General features: G+C 37.3%; 1 protein-coding gene across 2 annotated transcripts in view; it reads right to left on the bottom strand.

Annotated features, from left to right (window-relative positions):
- Positions 1-5479: 5479 nt before the first annotated feature.
- The window catches only part of LOC127425954 (POC1 centriolar protein homolog A-like), a 127157-nt gene continuing 111104 nt past the window's right edge, over positions 5480-21532 (bottom strand). Inside the window, exon 10 of one of the 2 annotated variants that reach the window (XM_051672329.1) lies at positions 5480-6565. In XM_051672329.1, coding sequence (XP_051528289.1) covers positions 6482-6565 — 84 coding nt within the window. In that variant the 3' untranslated portion in view covers positions 5480-6481. The remainder of the gene's footprint in view (positions 6566-21532) is intronic. The other variant, XM_051672325.1, reaches the window with a different exon arrangement.

The following is a 21532-nucleotide window of genomic DNA, read 5'->3' as shown; positions in this document are numbered from 1 at the left end:
TGCCCAGGAACTTCATTGTAAGTGATCTTCCGTCAATGCAAAAGTTTCTTTAAGGAAAAGTGTTAATCCACAAAACAAAACAAACTCCAACCACTCGGTGGAGCCAATGCAAAAAGAAACAAAAATGGTGCCCAGCTTCTTCCAAAAGCCAGAGTATGTTCAGTGAGTCAATCCACTCACAAGAAAAACACCCAATGGTTACCAATAAAAGACATCGCCTGATTGGGACATGTACAGGTGCATCTCAGTAAATTAGAATGTTGTGGAAAAGTTCATTTATTTCAGTAATTCAACTCAAATTGTGAAACTCGGGTATTAAATAAATTCAATGCACACAGACTGAAGTAGTTTAAGTCTTTGGTTCTTTTAATTGTGATGATTTTGGCTCACATTTAACAAAAACCCACCAATTCACTATCTCAAAAAATTAGAATACATCATAAGACCAATAAAAAAAACATTTTTAGTGAATTGTTGGCCTTCTGGAAAGTATGTTCATTTACTGTATATGTACTCAATACTTGGTAGGGGCTCCTTTTGCTTTAATTACTGCCTCAATTCGGCGTGGCATGGAGGTGATCAGTTTGTGGCACTGCTGAGGTGGTATGGAAGCCCAGGTTTCTTTGACAGTGGCCTTCAGCTCATCTGCATTTTTTGGTCTCTTGTTTCTCATTTTCCTCTTGACAATACCCCATAGATTCTCTATGGGGTTCAGGTCTGGTGAGTTTGCTGGCCAGTCAAGCACACCAACACCATGGTCATTTAACCAACTTTTGGTGCTTTTGGCAGTGTGGGCAGGTGCCAAATCCTGCTGGAAAATGAAATCAGCATCTTTAAAAAGCTGGTCAGCAGAAGGAAGCATGAAGTGCTCCAAAATGTCTTGGTAAACGGGTGCAGTGACTTTGGTTTTCAAAAAACACAATGGACCAACACCAGCAGATGACATTGCACCCCAAATCATCACAGACTGTGGAAACTTAACACTGGACTTCAAGCAACTTGGGCTATGAGCTTCTCCACCCTTCCTCCAGACTCTAGGACCTTGGTTTCCAAATGAAATACAAAACTTGCTCTCATCTGAATAGGACTTTGGACCACTGGGCAACAGTCCAGTTCTTCTTCTCCTTAGCCCAGGTAAGACGCCTCTGACGTTGTCTGTGGTTCAGGAGTGGCTTAACAAGAGGAATACGACAACTGTAGCCAAATTCCTTGACACGTCTGTGTGTGGTGGCTCTTGATGCCTTGACCCCAGCCTCAGTCCATTCCTTGTGAAGTTCACCCAAATTCTTGAATCGATTTTGCTTGACAATCACAAGGCTACGGTTCTCTCGGTTGGTTGTGCATCTTTTTCTTCCACACTTTTTCCTGCCACTCAACTTTCTGTTAACATGCTTGGATACAGCACTCTGTGAACAGCCAGCTTCTTTGGCAATGAATGTTTGTGGCTTACCCTCCTTGTGAAGGGTGTCAATGATTGTCTTCTGGACAACTGTCAGATCAGCAGTCTTCCCCATGATTGTGTAGCCTAGTGAACCAAACTGAGAGACCATTTTGAAGGCTCAGGAAACCTTTGCAGGTGTTTTGAGTTGATTAGCTGATTGGCATGTCACCATATTCTAATTTTTTGAGATAGTGAATTGGTGGGTTTTTGTTAAATGTGAGCCAAAATCATCACAATTAAAAGAACCAAAGACTTAAACTACTTCAGTCTGTGGGCATTGAATTTATTTAATACACGAGTTTCACAATTTGAGTTGAATTACTGAAATAAATGAACTTTTCCACGACATTCTAATTTATTGAGATGCACCTGTAAATACTTTGCTGCCATCCTTGGTGTTTATTCTCAGTCTGGCTGGAAACATCAGAGCAAAAGTGATCTTCTGCTGATGTAAGAGTTTCTTGCATTCCTTAAACCGATCGCGTTTCTCTCTTGTCGATTTCGCAAAGTCCGGGAACAAGAAAATATTGTAATTCTTCCAAGAAAGCTTTCCTTTGCTCCTCGCCTGGCACAACATGAGATCTTTATTAGATGATTACAAAAATTTTGCCAGAATCGATCGGGGTCTTCCTCCCTCAGCAGATCTGTGAGCTGGGACACTGTGAGCTCGCTCGATTTCCAGCTTGTGGCCTGTTATGTCGAGCAGACTCGGGAAAAGCTCGTCTAGGAATTTCACCATATCTCTGCCCTCCTCATGCTCAGGAATTCCAACAATTCGAATGTTATTCCTGCGGCTTCTATTCTCAAGATCTTCAAGCTTTTCAAGAACACGTTCCAAATCAACTTTGGTCACGGGCGGATTAGCGGCTAATTCCCTCTCTGATGACTCCAAATAATCGATTAGTTTTTCAACATCTGTCACTCTTGTGACTAGCTCAGAGAATTTTTTTCCATCACCGTAATCGATCGACGTATTACAGCGAGATCCTCCAAGTCCACAAGTAACTTCGTCAACATCACCGACATGTTGGACAGTTGACGCTGAATTCCTTCTCCTGCCACGCCATCCAAATCGAGTCCCAGGTCCACAGGCCTGTCTGGGCTTTCATCTTGAACCCGTAAGTCCCTTTTAATGTCTCCAGAGCCCGAGGATTTTGACTTCTTTGCCATGTTTACCCCGAACAGTAAATGTGTAACTGGGTGTATCAAATTTCACCGGATTATATCATGAAAATAATTTAAAAAATCAGCAAAATGCGCAGAGCTGTCTCTCACACGTCTGCCCTTCGCATGGCGTCACCGTACTCACGTAAGTGTCATTTAATGTCTCCAGAGGCAGAGGATTTTGAATTCTTGACATATTGTCTTCCAAGAACAGTTAAGGATCAGGGTGTATCAATCTCACTGGTTTATGACATAAAAAGTATTAAAACTAGCAAAGTGTGCAGAGCTCGCCGTTCACACGTCCGAGCCAAGCATGGCATCATGTGATTCCGAGTAGAAACGAGTCTTGAGAATTCCGGCTTTGTTTTTCTTTTTTCATGAGTGTTAAGCACTGTGCAAACTTAAGCACACTCTAATGGTTGGGCCAAGCATGTATTTTGTGGCCAGCAGCCATTCCCTGCTCTCTCTAGGGAACAAACACAACAGAAGAGTCCTCTCACCTGAACTACAGTGAGGTCATGCGTCTGGCAGCTTGTATGACAACAAACTCCAAAGTACTTGCTTTCTCTTTTGTTTTCCATAGGGAATAGTGTCTTTCTGTCCTTTTAAAGTGGCTTGTTATTTTCTGGATGCTTCTGAAATTGAGCAGTGCTACTCTCTAAAACGGGTTTTCAACTTTTAACGTGAGCAAATAAAGACAAGTATATAGCCCAATGAATGCATTAAAGAAAAACTAAATGAAAATTGAATAGTTGCTATTGCATATACTAACAAGTAGAACTAATTGAAATGAAAATTCTGTCATCATTTGCTCAACCCTTTCCAGAACCATATGATTTTCATCTTAAAAAAAAAATCCTTGCAATGGAAGTGGATAGGGACCAGTGTCTGCAGTTAAATGTATTATTCACTGAACATCTTGCCTTGAAAATGATCCTGACAGCTGTGGTCACCATTCTCTTTCATTCCATGGACATCAGACAGCTTAGACATGCTGTTATAAATAATTTTTTGTGTCCTTTACGGAATAAACAGGTCATACAGGTTTCTAAAATGTGGATTAGTAAATTATAACAGAATTTTCATTTTTGGGTAACTAAACTATTCTTTTAAATGGTGGTGCAGCCTATTTTGTTGTTCAGTTATCTAAATGTTTCAGTAAAGCAAAAATGTGTGAAAGGCTGTGCTATGACACAAATTCAGTTACAGCTAAAGGGCATGGTTAGGCATGATGAGCAGTAGAGTAAATTCACAATACAGCACTGAGTGCCTTATAGCCTTTATAAAACGGCCACTACATACAGTGTTGTATACTTTTAGAATGAAATTCAATGACTTTTTCAGTAATTTGTTATTACTGGATGAGGATTTGAAAATGTTTATAATAATTGCACTCACAAAAAGCTTAAGCAAACTTAAGGTTGTATTATGTTGTAAATATACACTCATTGAGCACTTTATTAGGTACACCTGTACACCTACATTTTCATGCGATTATCTAATCAGCCAATCATGTGGCAGCAGTGCAATGCATAAAATCATGCAGATATGGGTCAGGAGTTTCAGTTAATGTTCACATCATCCATCAGAATAGGGAAAAAATTTGATCTTAGTGATTGACCATGGGATGAGTGTTGGTGCCAGATGGGCTGGTTTGAGTTTTTCTGTAACTGCTGATCTCCTGAGAATTTCACGCACAACAGTCTCTAGAGTTTACTCAGAGTGGTGCCAAAAACAAAAAACATCCAATGAGTGGCAGTTCTGCGGACGGAAACACCTTGTTGATGAGAGAGGTCAACGGAGAATGGCCAGACTGGTTCGAGCTGACAGAATGGCTGCGGTAACTCAGATAACCCCTCTGTACAATTGTAGTGAGCAGAATAACATTGCAGAATGCACAACACGTCGAACTTTGAGATGGATGGGCTACAACAGCAGAAGACCATGTCAGCTTCCACTTCTGTCAACCAAGTACAGAAAGCAGAGGCTGCAGTTGGCACAGGCTCACCAAAACTGGACAGTTGAAGACTGGTCTGATGAATCCCGATTTCTGCTGAGGCACACAGATGGTAGCGTCAGAATCTGGCACCAACAGCATGAATCCATGGACCCAACCTGCCTTGTGTCAACAGTCCAGGTTGGTGGTGGTTGTGGTGTAATGGTGTGGGGAATGTTTCTTGGCACACTCTGGGCCCGTTAATACCAATCAATCATTGCTTATTAATAAGCCTAGTTGAGTATTGTTGCTGACCATATACATCCCTTCATGGCCACAATTTACCCATCTTCTAACAGCTACTTCCAGCATGATAATTCACAATGTCACAAAGCAAAAGTCGTCTCAAACAGGTTTCATGAACATGACAGTGGGTTCACTGTTCTTCAGTGGTCTTCCCAGTCACCGGATCTGAATCCAATAAAAGACCTTTGGGGTGTGGTAGAATGGGAGATTCTCAGCATAAATGTGCAGCTGACAAATCTGCAGAAATTGTGTAATGTAATCATGTCAACATGGACCAGAATCTCAAAGGAATGTTTTCAACATCTTGTGGAATCCATGCCATGAATAATTGAGGTTGTTTTAAGGGCAAAGGGAGGCCCTACCCAGTATTAGAATAGAGTTCCTAATAAAGTGCTCAGTGAGTGTATACTGTAGTCAATTTTCTAATAGTGTCTAACAGCCTTCAGCTTCAACTATATTCACAATTTAGGATTGCTTCTCTTTATTGCTTTATTCTGAAGCACTGTTGAACCTCGCATAGACCAATCAGCATCCATGACCCGGAAGTATCCATTCTATAATTTACAGTAATACATAGTAAGATTACAGAATATTACGCACAGAAAGCATAATGTTATATAAACACACACAAGTTTTATTGACATTTTCTTTGAGAAAAATAAAGCAAAACATAAAATGCACAATACAAAACATTTAATGAGCTAGTTCACCCCAAATATTATACATTTTCTGTCATCATTTACTCCCCCTCATGTTGTTCCAAACCTGTATGACTTTCTTTTTTTCCATGGAACATAAAAGGAGATGTTTGGCAGAATGTTAGCCTCAGTCACCATTCACTTTCATTGTATATATATATATATATAATAAAAAAAAAAAAGGGAAGGAAAGTGAATGGTTACCAAGGCTGTCATTCTGCCAAACATCTCCTTTTGTGTTCCATGAAAGTCAAATGGAATAACATGAGGGTGCATTATTAACGACAGAATTTGCATTTTTTGCGTAAACTTACCCTTTAAGACCTACAGCTTATAAAAGTTTTATTTGAAAATAACAAGTATTTATCACAGTTTCACAGGAAAAATGAACAATCAACAATACAGCAACACAAGTGATAAATACAACAAATCCTAGTTAGTGAAGTTTAAAATATGAAAATGTATACTGCTTAGCTTCCACAAGTAAAGAATGCATTGCATTTTGATTTCTCTTATCAGATTTCCACCCAAGGATGAATTTCAGTGTGTGATTTGAGGATGAATTGCATTACGGTAAAGTTGATGCTTGCGCTGATGCTACTGGCTGCAGCACTGGACACTTGCGGAATGCCCATATTCTGCAGAAATGAATACACCCTCAGCAAAAATATGTCAAAACAGTGCTTTTCAATGCAAAAAATGCACCTCATACAAAACATCTGCCACCAAGTAATAAATGAATTGTAGCTTGTTTCATTCACAACTATCAACAACAACAAAAAATTAGGATGTTGAAAAAAGAATTTGACTGTTGTTTGGGTATGAATGATGCAGAAATGGACACAAGTAAACCACTATAAAACATTATTCAGTAAGTGACTGAGAATTAGTTGTAGCTCCAGCAGAGTGATGAGAGTGTGTGTCTCTCTGTCTCACTCAGCTGCTCTTGTGCTGAATTTCAATACAATCCTTCAGTTTGTCCTCTGTTAGTGTCAACCTCTGCTCCAAAATGGCCACCGTCTATAAAACAAGACATGAGAGAGTGATGAAACTGTACCAAAATATAGGGGAGACCAGGTCTAGTTGTCACATTTTTTTACATTAGAAATTTCTCAGGGCAAGTTTTATTTTTGAAAGTCTTTCTTAATACTTAAGTACAACTGAATGTAAACACTTTTTTACTTTCACTCAATTAATGTTTTTAGCTAGATACTTGGATTTTTAATTGAGTAAAATTTTCACTCCATACCCATATTTTCACAGTAGAATTTCTAAGTACTTTTAACACCTATATACACGATCAGCTACAACATTAAACCACCTGCCTATTATTGTGTTGGTCCCCCTCGTGCCACCAAAACAGCACCAACCTGCATCTCAGAATAGCATTCTGAGATGCTGTTCTTCTCACCACAATTGTACAGAGCGGTTATCTGAGTTACCGTAGACTTTGTCAGTTCGAACCAGTCTGGCCATTCTCTGTTGACCTCTCTCATCAACAAGGTGTTTCCATCCGCAGAACTGCCGCTCACTGGATGTTTTTTGTTTATCGCACCATTCTGAGTAAATTCTAGAGACTGTTGTGTGTGAAAATCCCAGGAGATCAGTAGTTACAGAAATACTCAAACCAGCCTATCTGGCACCAACAATCATCCATGCGATTATCTAATCAGCCAATCATGCGGCAGCAGTGCTGTGCATACAATCATGCAGATAAAGGGGCAAGAGCTTCAGTTAATGTTCACATCAACCATCAGAATGGGGAAAAAATTTGATCTTAGTGATTTGGACCATGGCATGATTGTTGGTGCCAGCCGGGCTGGTTTGATCTCAGTTCAGGAGACTCTGGGCTGTCAGTAAAGGGTTAAACTTTCGAGTCATGTGACAAAACAACATGGCGCTGACCACAGCAGAGTTTGTCTTTGGGAGAAACGGCAACAAAACTACATCTGGTAAGAAACCTAATTAAGTTTGAACAATAAAACCTTTTTGAGTCAAAAGATTATTGTGTAGTTTCATCCGATATGCCATTTTTTAAATGAGCGATTTGTTGCGAAACGCCACACTGCTAAAAACAATGTATCCTAATGTGTACTTCAGTGCATTTTTTCCTTAGAAATCCTATATTTACTGTGTATTATCACATTGAGAATTAATGGGTTCATCCAAAAGCTGAAATATTTTGTTTTCAGTGGCTTAATATGGAGTTAGGATGAAAATAAGGTGCATTTCAAACTGTTCTGAGACTGCAGACGTGGGACAATGGTAATCAGTACATAGATTCAGAATTTTTAATGTAATTAAATGGTTGGCAGTGATTGGATAATGCTGGCCATTACTTTGAACTAGAATTAATTATGCTAATTTCTGATGTAATGTCTCAAAAACATGAACAACCAACACTCCTGGAAACATAATAAACTATTTGATAAAAAACTAAATCTGACTTTCAATAGCTTGGTATTATTTAAAATTTCATAACTTAGTCCTGCTATCCACATATGTTGCCGTCAATTCTTAGGAAAACGATTTGTTCTAGAATATTATATATATATATATATATATATATATATATATATATATATATATATATATATATATATATGCATGTTTATTAGATGCTACTAGTTACAAATCAAAAATAGAAATGGAAAATGCACAAAGCAGTCACGCTTGGGTCTCAGGAGGTTAAACAATTCTAATTAATTGTTTAAATTTATAAAAAAATATAAAAAAATATAAAAAGGGCCCCAGGCCTTTCATAAAAAAAATCAACCCCAGGGACATAACAGTGTCTGCAGAAACACAAAATTATGAAAGAACAAAAATGACAGAGAGAAGCACCAAATGAAAGCAAAACAGTGACATCTTGAGAAAATAAAGGATGGAGAAAGAGTGAGGGAGTTAGGAAGAAAGACAGATTCAGGCATGGGAGGGAGTCATAATCCACCGTCACAAGAATGCATGAATGCAACTATTTTGGCCGGCCCCAAACAGATGTGCTCGTAGACAAACCCGCTGATTATGCGGGGCAGAATACAAGTCCTCTCGCTTTTGGCATGAGACAGAAACCAAACACCAAATCCTCTATGTAGGGCGGAAGCACAGACAGACCCCCTCAAGAAAGCACCCGTCTCTGAGCACTGCTGCAGATGAGATGAGATGAGATGAGATGAGGGAATGGAGGCAGGATGTCTTGTGCCATGGTTAGCATTGCGTAGTGCGCCCATCATGAAGGCACAGGCAGGGAACACGCTGACATTAATGTAGTGTGGGGGCTGGGCTGAAGCCCTGCCATTCACAACAGCACATCTGTTGTGGGAACGCTACTGGCGTGTCCTGAAAACAAGCTCCCAGGGAGAAATGTGTAGTAATCATTCATGCATTTCTTTGATTTAGTAGTACTCAGTCAAAGCTAGAAGGCTGAAGGCACATAAGTGTATATTTATATTATTACTAAACATATTATTGTTGCATTTATCTCATTTTGTTACAAAATTACAGTGGGGTCCAAAAGTCTTAGACGCTAGTAAAAATGCTTCTATTTTGAATTCTTTTTAAATTATTATTATTTTTTTATTACAAATTATATTGAGCATAACAATTTGAGTGAAAAGATAATAATTAACAGTATGTCCACATTTTGCATTAAAAGTGTAATTTTTTTCAGATGGTAAAATTAGGGCTTTCGATTTAGTGTGATGAATTTTATGAAAATTATCACAATTAATAATGCCCCCTCCCAGTACATACATTTTGGAATAATACATTTTGTTCTTCTACCATTAGAGCAATTCAAGCTTGAAGTACCGCCTTGATGTTTTTGTGAATCCGGGGCAGTAGGGGGCAGTCAGCGCAGACTCTGGAACACAGGCTTTACTGGCAATGTGCCTCATCAAACGAACAAGAGCAGCCAAGATGGGGCAGACTGTACAGTCTTTCACAGATGATGTACAATTGTGGTCAAAGACAGCTGGACAAAGGACAACAGAATGCAGGAATCTCAAGACAGGTTTTTTCAAAATTTGAAACTACACTTAATTTGAAACAGCATCCTAAAAACATGGCATTTGGGGCGCAAGGTGCTGAAAACCAATTAAACACGATGCAACCAAAGCGAGACGCTCCAAAAGCGTCTGTTTGATGCAAGGTTATTATAGTTTTTTAAATGAGTTTTTATTTTAATACCGTTTTCAAATTTGTTTTAAATTTGAGTTTAGTTTTAGTTAGTTTCATTAATGGTTTTGTTAGTTTTCGTTTAGTTTTTATTTTGTGGACGCATTTCTATTTCATTTTTATATATTTTAGTTTCAGTTTTAGTAATTATAGTTTAGTAATTAAAGGAACACTTTTTTTTAGAACACAGATTTACATCTAAAATAAGCAAGACCTTTAAATTTAAGATCAATTGGCGAACTTTTTAACTAGCTTATATTTTACACATAAGAATTACTGTTATTTGTATTATTGGTGTACTATAATGTGCTTATCTATGTTAAGTATACAAGTAAAAGTATAGTAAGAAAAATTTAATAGAAATTATTTGATGTCATAAGAAAAAAGGCAACACCGACAAAAGTATAAAAAAGAGACTTGATATGATTATAAAACAAATCGGTTCAGTTGACCAGCATCTGCGGAGAACATCAACAACTTGCACATGTGCGCAGTTTTATTTTTTACTGTGCTTGTGCATTGTGGGAATTAAATGTATCCATGTGGCTCGAGTGTTTTGACTACGTTCACCAAAATTCATTCAGATCCATTTAATGATTCAGTGACCATTTCTGGTGATGCCAGTAGGTGGTGACAAATGAGTGTATTGTGTGAAATGAGTTAGTCACTGAATCAATGATCAAAAGAAAATTTTAATCCTTTAAAATTTGTATGTCTACAGACCTACAAAGAAAATTTAGTAGAGGTTTTAAGCATTATATATCAAAGCAAATCTATCATTTCCCTACAGTTTGTGAGCTGCTGAGCATGACTTTTATCAAAAGACAACAATAATAGTCTTATATTATTATGAGTTTCAATAACGTCTCTGTTTTCATGTAAACAAAAAGCATGTCTACATATCTATTCACTTCAGTAAAATGCCTGTGTTCTAAGAACACAGCAGATCTATCTTTTTTCCTACAGTTTGTCGACTGCACACCAACATAGATGTAAAAAACAGGAGCTGATATTAAAAATAGCTTTACATATTTAACACAGATCTAGTAATCTGCTTAAATTGGCAAAAACAACCAAACCATTACCTCACAAACAATGTAAAAAGAATAACTTAATGAAGACTCAGGCGCTGATATAAACTCCACTTACAATGTGTGCTTCAATGAAGGATTGTCCTTTGTTTTTGTTTTTTGCAGTGCATTTCACGTAATGCTGCCAATCAAGAATGATATGCCGATAAATAACTCTCGTTTGTGTGTTCCTCATCTCTAGATTATTAATTTCTATAAACATCAGTGCTGATAAAAAACATGGATAATTGAGCATTGTTGAAAGCAACTTTGTAGAAATGAGCGGAGCCGCGTTAAGACTGTCTGACTGACGGCCTATTATATAAGGTTTGTTACGGCTCATGAAACTTACCTGTGATTGGCTGGATGGTTGCTCAATCAGCCCAAAATAACAAATCGCAAATAATACTGTATACAAATCCACCATTTGGACTCGATATGGGTTTAGCTTGAAAAAGTGCAGGGACAAAATCACTTTTTCAAGCGGCTGCTATGCCCTTACATTTAGTAGCGAAGTAAATTAACAGCGCAAATTATGACGACTATCGCAGCACGAAGCAACGGGAGACAGGAGCGCTGACGGGAAATATAGACAGTCTGATTCAGCTAAACTACCAATCAGAACATTCGCTTCAGCTAGGATGAGAGATTTGCTAACCAATCATAGTTTCAGTTTAAGTAATGAGCGGGACATTTGTAGTGTCTATACTTCACACTTAAAAAAAAAAAAAAAAAAAAAAAAACGGTGCTTCAGCATCGCCTCAGTAGATTAAACAGTTACGGGAAAAATAACTACTCATTGTTCTTGGTGCTAGACTACACTACTGGATTCTGCCAAAACCCAAATGACTGTAAATCTTTTTCGTGTTTCTTATTTTCATATGAAGCTGTCGTCCATACCTCAGATCTTTGGAAACATGAGGTCAGCATCTACTGCTTCCCACACTGAGAGCTACTTTTCCAGTTTCATAATTAAACTCAAGATCCACACAAGGCTTTTACTACCAGCCATCATTAATGTCCTCAGAATCCCCTAACCTCACGTGCAACACACGCCACATCGCCATCTGCAGGTCTTCACCAACAAAGCCACACAGGTCAGATTATTCCGCCATGAGGAGTAAGTGCTTGATGATTATGAAAACGACCATTTATTTTTTATTATTATTATTTTATTTTATTATTAGTTTTTCAATAACTGTTGTTAGTTTCGTTTAGTTTTTCATTAATTTAGCAATATTTACTTTATTTCAGTTTAAGAAAATGTTTTTAAATCAAGTTTTCATCTTAGTTTTAGTTTACGAAAATAACCCTGGTTTGATGCAGATGGAATGTGTTCTGAGAGATTGATAATCTCAATGCCAAATAGACCAATGTCTGAGGAAGGCCAATAACACGTTTATGTTCAATGACATGGAAATAGAAGAAACAACAAAATAGACTTCTAAAGCCACTTTATGTATTGTCTATCAGTGCTTTACTTTTACGCTCCCATAATAATGTAATGTATTTGAATGATCTGAATTCTGTTTATATTGCTTAGAATTATTTTAATTATTATATACTAAATTTTCTTTATTTGCTGGCATTTCTCAGTAATAATTGATGTATGCAATTAATTCAATAAATTAATCAGCACATCTGATTGCAACTTACAATGGTACCATCTGTTTGATCGATCAATGGTTGGCCTGTCACAATTATTACATAATCACCTAATTGTGATTATTTTATCTAACTGCAGTTATTTAAGATAACTGCATTTATTGTGCAATTAAATTTCCAGTCTTGATTTGATATCCTAATAAGGGAATTTTAAGCAAATATATAAATGCCATGAACTTGGCATTTTTGTGTCTCATTTTCAGATGTCGTACAGCATTAAATAAACTAAGACCATCTCACTGACCTACACCACGAACTGCACTAAGATCAGCTCCTAAGTGTGCATGAAGATTAAACGCTTCTGGAGCGATCTGGTGTGCACACGGCATCTTTTGTCGTTCGCGCCACAATCCCATGAAAATATATACAAGGATCACAACAATCCTATTTAGAACCAGTAAAAAGATCAAAAAGATCCCATAGCCATGTGTTATATATCTCTGTAAACGTCTTGATTGGTAGGATACAATGAGCAAATTTGTTTCACTCAGTGACCAAACTACAGTGAGTATTAGTGTGTGAAATCCACATTTCATAAACAGATAAACAGAATTTGTGTCACATTTTGGTTTATGGCATATTGGAAAATGGCATATTGCAACTTACATCAGACCATACTGAACGTAACATGACGTGTAGATACTGAAATATTCCTCAAAAGGTGTCATGGCTAATCACTAATGGCATCTCTATAGCGATGGTTTCCCTGGGATCGATTCACTGGAACATGATCTTTCCTGTGTTAGTTCATCTTTATTGGATATTTAAAGAGCATTTGAATCCATATTTGGAAAGATGCATTATCCCACCTGTGTAAGCAGAGCCAGAGCGCGCACACACAGAAAACGCAAAATTTTTGGAGTGATGGAATAAGATGCCCATGTGATCTGATTTTCATTATTAGGTACTTCATTGAAATAAGTTTATGTATTTTCTAAGTTGAGATGTTTTCATACATAGATTTCAGTTATTCAATTTTAATGTTCAATAAAACACATGAATACTTGCTTGGAGAGGTTTTTGGACACTTATAGAAGAGCCACCTGCATTCCAAATGCTGTAACTTTTGATTCCACTGTAGTATCAACACAAAATTTTTGCCTTATACACATGACATGTTCGGGAACAACACAAAAGTTCTCTCTTATTTGCATCCTAAAGCCCCATTCACACTGCCAGCGGCATCACGTGATCACACAATCCTATTCATTTTCAATGAGAGTACATCGACTTCCGGTGACACGTGCTGCCAAGACCATTGCGGACAGAGATCACCATGGCAAGCGACAAGACATGTTGAGAAAATTTCAACTTTATGCAAATGACGAGCGACATTCGCAAGCGACTACCAATGAGAGTGAAGACCGTGAAGCTCATGTAACCTGTCTGCTGTGAGTGAAGATACTGTATACAAATGCAGGCAAGATGGAGAAGTTAAAAGTTTCTGTGAGCAATTTCACTGTTCTATATAATTTTTCTGTAACCACATACATGGATATGGGCTAATAAAATGATGCGTGGAAAACCGTGTCGGCATTCTGAGCGAGTTTGATTCATATATTGATATAATGTTGTTTATTGACATCTTGTTTAATGACATGATGCATTAAGCACTAATGCAGTTTATATAAAATGCTCTCCTCTGGAGAAGGTTCATTTTTAGAGGCAAGAGAACTGATTCCTTGTCAAATTAGAATGTAATCCTAGTTTTATCGACAGTATCATCTGTAATCAGCATTTCAAAAGATACTATGGCCAGTTGTGCAGTCCACCAATAACGTTAGAGCAGTGGCAGCACTAGGAACGCCCACTAGCGAAATAGATCGCAGAGTCTAGCGACACCAAGCGACAATGCCATTGGCGGCGTGAACGGGGCTTAAGAAATATAAAAAAAATTAAAAAAAATTCTACTTTTGACAACTACTATTTGAGTAGTTTTCTCAGCAGAGTCTAAAACTGAAAATCTCAGAATTGTTCAAAATCTCTTTTTTTTTTTTTTTTTTTTTTAAAGGGGTTTTATATAAAACAAAATCCATGCAATTAACCAAATAATAATAACAAACACATTTTCTTAAAGTTACGAGCATTTATTTTCTGTTTGCTCTTTAGAAGGTAAATCTTTCAAAAATGCCTTTAAGGTGTTAATGTGGATCGTGAATGCAAAGCACTTTGGTTTCACTTGAATTTAACTTATGTGTAATTGCAAATGTTCTTGGACCTCGTTTACATCATTTAAGATGCATTTTAGGTGATCCGATCAAAAATGTATAGCACCAAGTACACCGTATGTGATTGGATTACTGAAACCAAATAAAGAGGTGGTCAAAAATGTATGTGACCCATTCTGATGCATCCTAAACAGTAACAAAGTACCACCTCTCACTTGTAAATCAACCCCTGTTGATTCTGATTCTGTGCTAAAACAAGAGCTTATTATGCACATTTAAGTTCTTGCCAACAGTGGCAATATAATTTAGAGTTTCAGCACTTGACACTTAGTATAACTGAGGGACTAGGTTACAAAAGGTGCAAACATTCATTGATGCTCAAGAAGGCAACACACTACAGGGGGAATGTACACTTTTGAATAAGCATCATTTGTGTTAATTGTTTTCATTTTGTCTTGTGGGATATATGTAAATATCTGTTACATAGCTTCTGAAGGGCAGTTCCAAATAAAAAAATATAATCTTTTATTTCTTATATTTGTATAAATTCTGAAAGGGGTGTGTAAACTTGAGACAAAAGGGGGTTGCAAACTTAATTGTACTGTATCATGGGCATTTTTGTGGAGCTGGTCCCCCTTTGCTGCTTCTAACAGGTATTTGATGGTTTAAGGTCAGTACTCTGTCCAGGCAAGTTAAGATCTTCCACATCCACCTTGACAAACCATTTCTCTATGGATTTACTGTTGTATCTAGGAACACTGTAATATTGAAACAGGAAAGGGCCCTCCTCAATCTGTCGCCAAACATTTGAAAGCACAGAATTGTCAAGAATGTCATGAAAAACAGTCCTATTTCATTATTGTTTCTTCATCAAATACTGGCACGATGTATTTGGGCAGGTAGTTTTCTTCTTGGCACCCACCAAACCCAGATTTGTCTGTTAGACTGCCAGATGGTGAAGAATGATTCATCACTCCAAAGAACGTGTTCCCACTGCTTCAGAGTGCAACAGCAAGCATTAAACCAATCCGGCCAACGCTCAGCTTTGCAAACAGTCATCCTTTGCTTGTTTCTTCACGACCAGTGACACGATTTCATGAAGCTCCAGATAAACAGTTCTTGTTTTGACATTGCTTCAATTACAGTATAGATCTGTTAGTGTTGCAACCAAGGACATCCAATGTTTTTGTGCTAAGCGGTTTAGCACTTCTGAAAGCTTGTGTAACCTACCAATTCATGACTGTACTGTTGTTGTTAAGAGACATTTCCATTTAGCAACAACAGCAATCTGTTGGTCACTACAACTCTATCAGGGCAGAAATGTTTTATCCTGACATAGGGCTGGGTGGTATGAGATTGTACTATACCATTTATATAGCAAAATATCCAGGCAGAAAACCATAGTCTACTCTGAAAATGTGACTGTCGCAGACAAGTGTTAATTTTTACACTGTTTATTTTAGTCATAATTGTTTTCTTCAAAATGTAAAATTTCTTCAGACATTAAACAACTATTCATAAAATTTCTAAAAACTTGGTATAAACATTTAATTATTTAAACAGATCAAACATATGATATATTAGCATAAACAATATGAGAAAACTGTCTGATAAGCCTGATCTTCTTAATGGCCTATAAATACTGCATACTGAAATACAGTATTAGCTACTTTTTAGAAGTTATTATTTGGTGAATCTTTCATGCTTTAGAGACTATTCCATGTTTTAGACAGTTTAGGATACTGCACTGTAGTGCGTTTTACGTAAACAGCATATTCACAATACAAGGTACATATTCTGACTAGCGGGTAACAATTCAAGTTCACCAGTTCATTTGCTTCATTGTCTGTGCAGTTTAGAGGTAGACCGATATATAGTTGCTTTTTGGAACTATTGTTATTGGCAAAAATCTTTGCCTATAGTTGCCAATAGTTTTTTTATTCCTCCGTGTTCCTCTGATAATTATTATTATTATTTTTAAATTGAAGTGAGGGCATGCATAGAAAATTTAGACTATATGGAAAAGTCTCTCATCAGCACATACATCGTGTCTCTAACTTCATATATTGTGAATAATAATAATAATAATAATAATATAGGTTACAAAAAGCTTAATTTGGTAAATATTAAATATAGATCATTGTAACAGAGCCTTATTCATTTCAAAATAAGAGTCCCTGGTGTGTTTCAGGTTTGTTTAGTGTTAAAAGTCCCAGGTTATGCACCCAGTCTTTTTTTTCTGATCATTATTGGGATTTTGGTTGAAAAATATACTACATCTGGGATTTTATTCATTTTGGAATCTGGCCTCTACGTCTGTGCCGACAAATTTTTTTTTTCTAACATTCTATGAATCCATTTTAAAAACTATCATCCGATTAATCAGTTATCTGCCTTTTCCCACCACCTTAGTTATCGGTATAGGCAAAATCCACTATCAGTCGATATTTAGTGCAGACGTAAATTGTAAGATTACATTTAGTTGCAAATATAGCTGATTAATCTCATATATAGGATGCGTTTAAGTGATGAACCCATTTGTGAAGTGGGAAAATCGCTATATACTATGAATTAGTATTGGGTTAGAGTCCACCTTAGTCGAGTCCGAGTCAAGTCCGAGACTTTAAACGGTCAAGTCCGAGATGAGTCCGAGTCCAAAAGGGGCCAAGTCGGACTCAAGACCAAGTCCATAACAGGCCGAGTCCGAGTCGACTCTGAGAACAGTTTGTCAATATAAATTTAACAAAAACACCTCTGTTGCATTTCATATATACAATTTATGATTAGTATCCTGCTGAACAGACTTCAAAGTGTTTTTAGAATGAAAGCATATGCTTTAGGTGTATGAAGACAAAGCTGTCCTTCAACACACTTCTTATTGCGTTCTGTTGACATTTAAATTATTTGCTGCTCTTTCCCCTCCACTCAAACATAGATTAAAGAAAGTGAAAGCTGCGTTAGTCATTACAACCAAGGTTATTATGTTTTGAATTTTAATTTAGTTTTTATTTCTACTTCATTTTTGTCAATTTAATTTAATTTAGTTTTATTTAAATTATACCTATCTAAAGAAATAATAGTCTATACTGAGATTTCCTTCTGAATCTTTTTCTCTATCTGCCAACTGATGTGGGAAAATACAGTACATACAAATGAGTCAACACAGTAGTAATTAGCACTCGCTGAGAAGTTACGTCTCACGATTTGACTGCAAATGCTACATCCAAAAACACTGGAAAAACCCACTGATAATATTAGGGCCATGTCGTCACGGACATGATTTTCTAGTTAATTTGCATGAAATCGCACAATGCAGGGCAGTTCTGCGTGCTCTGCTCGTGTACCTAAATCCCTGATGCGTCCGTGTGCGTCTCGAAGCAGCTGCCGCAGAAGATAAAAAAAATTAAATAATAACTGATATTTGCTTTAGCAGCAGCCACGTTGGTCTGCAATCAGTCTGAAATCTTTAAATACCAACCAAAGAAAATTTCATTGAGCTCTTCTTTAACCGCAAAAACATGAAGAATCATAATATTGAGTCATAAATTTAACAGAATTGTCCTTCAAAAGTGTCAGAGATGTAGGCTAAAAAAAGATGTACATAAGTTACCCGGTGGTTTACAATAAAAATAAAATAAACATTTAAAATAAAAATGGTCGTAACATGAAGTTTAGCTTCATACACAAACTGTCATCGAATAATACATTTATTTTATAGTCTATGATTAAATTATAAACTAAACATTTCACTGCCCAAAATATCCTAATATTTTATTGTGCATGGTTGAATGTTGTGAATGTTGGACAAATGCTGTAAAAGAATGTATTTTATGCAGCTCGTCAATGCTTTGAAAATAGTCAATCAATAATAAATAGGTGCTGTTTATCTGTTTAGAGTTGCTGTCTGCTTTAGCAATAACGCTTTTTTCCCCGACTACTTAAAAAGTTACACAGTTATTCATCAAGCTATTATGGACCAGTTCAAGCTGACAACACTGCGTGGACCACAAGAGACTACAGAAGCCTACATGTGTAGATACATTATACCTAAAAAGACTTAATATCCAATATTAATACTATTTTTTATTGCGATACGCTGTTCTTAGTAAACTTTGAGAGACAGGATGTGGGTGACTTGACTCAATGATGTTCTTGATTTAAAATATATATATTTTTTTCACCCAATTTGGAATGCCCAATTCCCAATGTGCTTTTAAGTCCTCATGGTCGCGTAGTGATTCACCTCAATCCGGGTGGCGGAGGACGAATCCGTCGAGACCGTCAACCCATGCATCTTATCACGTGGCTTGTTGAGTGTGTTGCCACGGAGGCATAGCGCGTGTGGAGGCTTCACGCCATCCACGCTCAACTCACCACGCGCCCCACCGTGAACGAACCACATTATTGCGACCAAGAGGAGGTTACCCCATGTGACTCTACCCTCCCTAGCAACCGGGCCAATTTGGTTGCTTAGGAGACCTGGCTGGAGTCACTCAGCATGCCCTGGGATTCGAACTAGCGAACTCCAGGTGTGGTAGCCAGTGTCTTTTACCACTGAGCTACCCAGGCCCCCCTTGATTTTAAGATTTTAACCATAACGAAAACGCAATGCGAGCACCGTCTTGGCTGCACAAATGCCACACGCAATTTTACCAGTTGTCAGGTCCCATGTCATGTGAAACTGCCTTGTTTTAGTTTCTATTACATTGGATACATACCCATCTTTATGTTTTCGTCGTGCCAGCCACCTTGGTAGTCGATGTTATACAGTAGTCTCTGTAGTAACATTCAAGCGTTTTGGTTGGCTGATGAGTGTGCCTGTGCACGTGCGCACGTATGTGTGTGTGTGTTTGATTAAACAAGGTGAAACAATTTTGGCTACGTCTACAACTTCAGGGGCTAATACAGCTGCATGCAGACAGAGATGTGTTCATTAATTTCGGTTTTGTAATTTTTTTTTTCATTGCATCACAAATGTTATGGACTTGGCTGGACTCTGAAAAAAATCCCGAATCCCAAAGGCTCGAGTCCGAGTCAAGTCCGAGTAAAAACGCCGTGACAAGTCCAAGTCCATTAAAATTGGACTTGTGACTCGGACTCGAGTCTGAGTCCAAACTCGAGTACCCCAACTCTACTATGAATGTATTAGGCTATTTGAATCAATTCTTTCTAGAATGTTCTTTAAAGAAAGAAAAGAGAAACATTGATAGTGCAACTTGCAGTACTATCATTTTAACATCATATTTTGGTCAACAGTATGTTCTATTTTAAATCGTTTGATTATTGTCATAATGCGTCTTTTTCGTCTTGTCTTCACTATCTTTGATGAAATCCAAAAAACCCTTAATCAACAAATATTTTCTTCAGTAATTTTATTAACGAGATTAACACTGGTCGCAGGCGAGACCATTATAAATTATATGATTTTGGACATACCGCCCATCCCTATACTGACTTGTTGAAAAGTTGGCATTTTATCACTGTGTGAAGATCTAAGTATCTGGGCCCGGTTGCAAGAAACCCCTTTAAGTAAAATAAATAAATAAATAAATAAATCCTTAATGACAATAATGACTTAATGACACTTACAATTATAACTAAGGGCTTTCTTAACTTAAGGGGTTTCTTGCAACTGGGCCCTGAGCTATTTGGTTAGGGCCATTTTAGTGAAATTATCTACAAACATTTCTATCTCGACCTGTTTACATCTACAACATTCTTTGGGAACAACAAAAAGGCACCAGTGTGTATGTTAGAAGGACAGTTGTAAAGATGGTGATCATACAAAACATTATCCAAGGGTTTGGGTGTCCCAATTGCCACTGTTTGTTCAATTATGAAGAATTGGAAGCAACATCAAACCATCCGGATACTGCCTAGAAAAGATCAACCCTCAAAACTCTCCACACAAACAAAAGGGCACTTGTTAGAGAAGCAACAGAGATGCCAACGATCACTGTGAAGGAGATACAGAGGTCAGTCACTAAGAATGGAGTAAAAGTCAACCAGATCAAGAGCTCTAGAGAGCTATGAGAGGAAGGCACAAAATAAGCTATTACTTGGAGTATCATCCAACCACACAAATTTGATATGCAATGTCAATGGCAGTGTGGCCCTTAACAGCAATTGAAAGGTAAAAAGGAAATCAGTAAATAAAGAATAACACAGAAATCTATCAGTACTGTCAATTAATTATAGAAAATAATTTTTTTAATGCAACCAATCATGCCTTCTGACCCATACATAAGGAAATGAAAAGCATGGTTTTAGGAATTCTGCAGTCAGCCCATCTGCTACTACAAGCAACGCACCTTCATCAAACCACATTACCAAGAGCAGGGAGCAAAATGGGTCAGGAGCCTTTCACAAAGGACATGTTCTTGCACAATGGAATAGAACAAAATGCAAGTCTCTCAAGATGCATATTTCAAAGTTAAACTACTTAACACTGCATCTTAAAAACAAACACTGAAAAAATAGCAAGACATGACAACAGCAAAGGATGTCTATATGATACATGTGTATGTAGACAAACAATTTCCAAAATATTGCAGACAGAAAACAAGAACACATTCTGTGTGAGCACCCCATAAGTCTACCTCATACAGATTGACCGCTTGATTGCAAAAAGTATTGCTGTGGACTATTATAGGTAAGTAACAGGCTTATATCCAATGCAAATTGAAATAAACCAAATATTGACTTTTAAAGTCACTTTTTGCAATGTCTATTCAATGCTTTAATCATCTGCCACAATAATGTAAGGTATTTTAATTATGTATATGTATGGGCTTTTTTCATCTCCCTGCTCTATTTTCCATACATTAGCCGCTTTTTCACAATCGGGCCAGTGCAAACCAGGGCTATTAACTGGTATGCCGGTGCCTGCATTGCCCTAAAACCCACCC

The sequence above is a fragment of the Myxocyprinus asiaticus genome, chromosome 35 (assembly GCF_019703515.2).
Source record: "Myxocyprinus asiaticus isolate MX2 ecotype Aquarium Trade chromosome 35, UBuf_Myxa_2, whole genome shotgun sequence".
NCBI lineage: Eukaryota > Metazoa > Chordata > Actinopteri > Cypriniformes > Catostomidae > Myxocyprinus > Myxocyprinus asiaticus.
Note: the sequence above shows the minus strand (reverse complement) of the source record. Positions and strands in the feature narration are given on the sequence as shown.